General features: G+C 50.3%; 1 protein-coding gene across 2 annotated transcripts in view; it reads right to left on the bottom strand.

Moving 5' to 3' along the window:
* The window catches only part of LOC104135292 (GEM interacting protein), a 27,894-nt gene that overhangs the window by 14,008 nt on the left and 11,988 nt on the right, over positions 1-1,898 (bottom strand). For both annotated transcript variants that reach the window (XM_035888672.1, XM_035888673.1), the window contains exons 2-4: positions 1,362-1,455; positions 1,202-1,277; positions 150-213 (exon numbers count right to left, since the gene is read on the bottom strand). In XM_035888672.1, coding sequence (XP_035744565.1) covers positions 150-213; positions 1,202-1,277; positions 1,362-1,455 — 234 coding nt within the window. The remainder of the gene's footprint in view (positions 1-149; positions 214-1,201; positions 1,278-1,361; positions 1,456-1,898) is intronic.

Genomic DNA, 1,898 nt, shown 5'->3' with positions numbered 1-1,898 from the left:
AGGCCATGAGCCGCCAGCTTCTCCAGGAGAATGCTATGGGAGACTGTCATCCGCGGCGTTAGGAGGATGCCGGGTGATTGAGGGTGGGGGGTGGGGGGTTCTCGTGTCACCTCTTTGATCTTGTTTTTGAATTTAATTAGCAGTGTTACCTGTTATGTCCGCCTGCCCTTGCCTCTCTGAACCAGTTTTGCTCTCGCAGAAACTTGAGCTGCTCTGTGGGGAGGGGGAAAGAAAAAAACAACAAAAAAAAAAAAAAAAAAAGAGGAAAATGGGGAGAGAAAAAGGAGTATTGAGCAATTTGGACTTTCCGGCTGCAGGGCCGACTTTGCATAACGAAGCAACCCGGGGCAGTTAAAAAGCAGCCTGAGATCGGACGGAGGGGAGGTTGCGTGGGGTGAAAGCCGGCTACAAACGGAAACGCGGAGGAAGCGCGTCGTTAAGGCGGGGAGATGAAGGCTGGAAAGGGGCTGTGGCTCTTATTTTACTATAAAGCACAAAATATTTGGGGTTTGTTGTTGAGTTTAGCTCATGGGATAATGTGATTACATGAGAACGGTCGTCGCCAGCGAAAAATTAGACCTTTTGTTTATAGAGAAAAGCATGAAATGAGGCTGATTGTCCCCAAAAGCCTCATAGAAGCAAGCAAAGACCCATGAAGTTCAATCCTGAAGGTCTCCTGTTCCTTCAGGCCGAGGTTTCTGAGGCGTGGCTCCCACACCTACATTGGGTTCGCTCTCTTGCCTGGTCTTTTTCCTAGGGCTCCAAACTTAAACCAGTGATTTCCACGGCTAGTTTTTCCAAAAAATAGGAATCTAAACAGCAAATGCCTGAGCCTTTCCAGTAAATATCATCGGCTCCGTGGCTGCTACCACCACGCATTGCATGGTTCTTTTCTGTCAACTCAAGGATGAGCTGTAATTGTATTTTTTTTTTTCAGATGATCACCCAAGCCCCAATTTTAATAATGTAGAATTTAACGTCATAGACTCAAGCACTTTGGCAACAGATATCGATGGAGGCCCCATCCCTGGGAACATCCAAGGCCAGGTTGGACGGGGCTCTGAGCAACCTGATCTGGTTAAAGATGTCCCTGCTCCCTGCAGGGGGGTCGAACTGGGTGACCTCTAGGGGTCCCTTCCAACCCAAACCATTTGATGATTCTATGATTTCTTTAATAAAATGGGTCTCATTCTTTGCCTACCGGGACGCTCTCTCCTTCTGTGGCCAGGTCCACGTCGTCGACGCTGTCGGCATCACCGATGAACATATCGACCGCCCTGCATGACGAACAAGAGGGCAATTAAATAAATGAAGGTTACAAAGACCCAGAAAAGTTGTTTCAGTCCCGTTTCTTTACGTACGCATTTCCAAGTGAGATTTCTATGGCATCCAGGCTCCGGAATATCTCACTGTACCGCTTCCTATTTTCAGGTGTCCTCTCTTGATTGTCGAGACCTGGAGTTGGACAAGAAATCATTTCGCTGAAGCGCCTGACCCAACGCTCCCCGAGGATGGCGGGAGGTGCGCAGATCCACGGGGAAGCGACAAACTGCGATGGCCCGGCAAAGCACAGCGAGGTGAGGCCAAGGGTGAGACGGGAGGCAAAAGACAACTTGGGTAACGGTCAATCCATCGAGGTTCTTTGGGCAGAACCCCCAGAAAATGAGTCTGTGGATGCCCAGGGGAGACATCGAAGCTGATTTTAGGGCTTGCAGTCGGACCCAAGATCGGCTGTGAAAATCACGTGGGAAACTTTCTCGTAGCTGCTCTGAGCTGAGGTCACAGAATCCAGGAATGGTTTAGGTTGGAAAAGCCCTTTCAGCTCCCCCAGCCCAACCGCTCCCCTACCCCTGCCATCCCACCCCCAAACCCTGGCCCTCAGCACCGCCTCTGCCCCG

Source organism: Egretta garzetta, unplaced genomic scaffold (genome assembly GCF_000687185.1).
Source record: "Egretta garzetta isolate BGI_Z169 unplaced genomic scaffold, ASM68718v1 scaffold421, whole genome shotgun sequence".
In the NCBI taxonomy this organism is placed as follows: domain Eukaryota; kingdom Metazoa; phylum Chordata; class Aves; order Pelecaniformes; family Ardeidae; genus Egretta; species Egretta garzetta.
The sequence above is the reverse complement of the archived record's forward strand: the minus strand, read 5'-3'. Positions and strand labels throughout refer to the sequence as shown.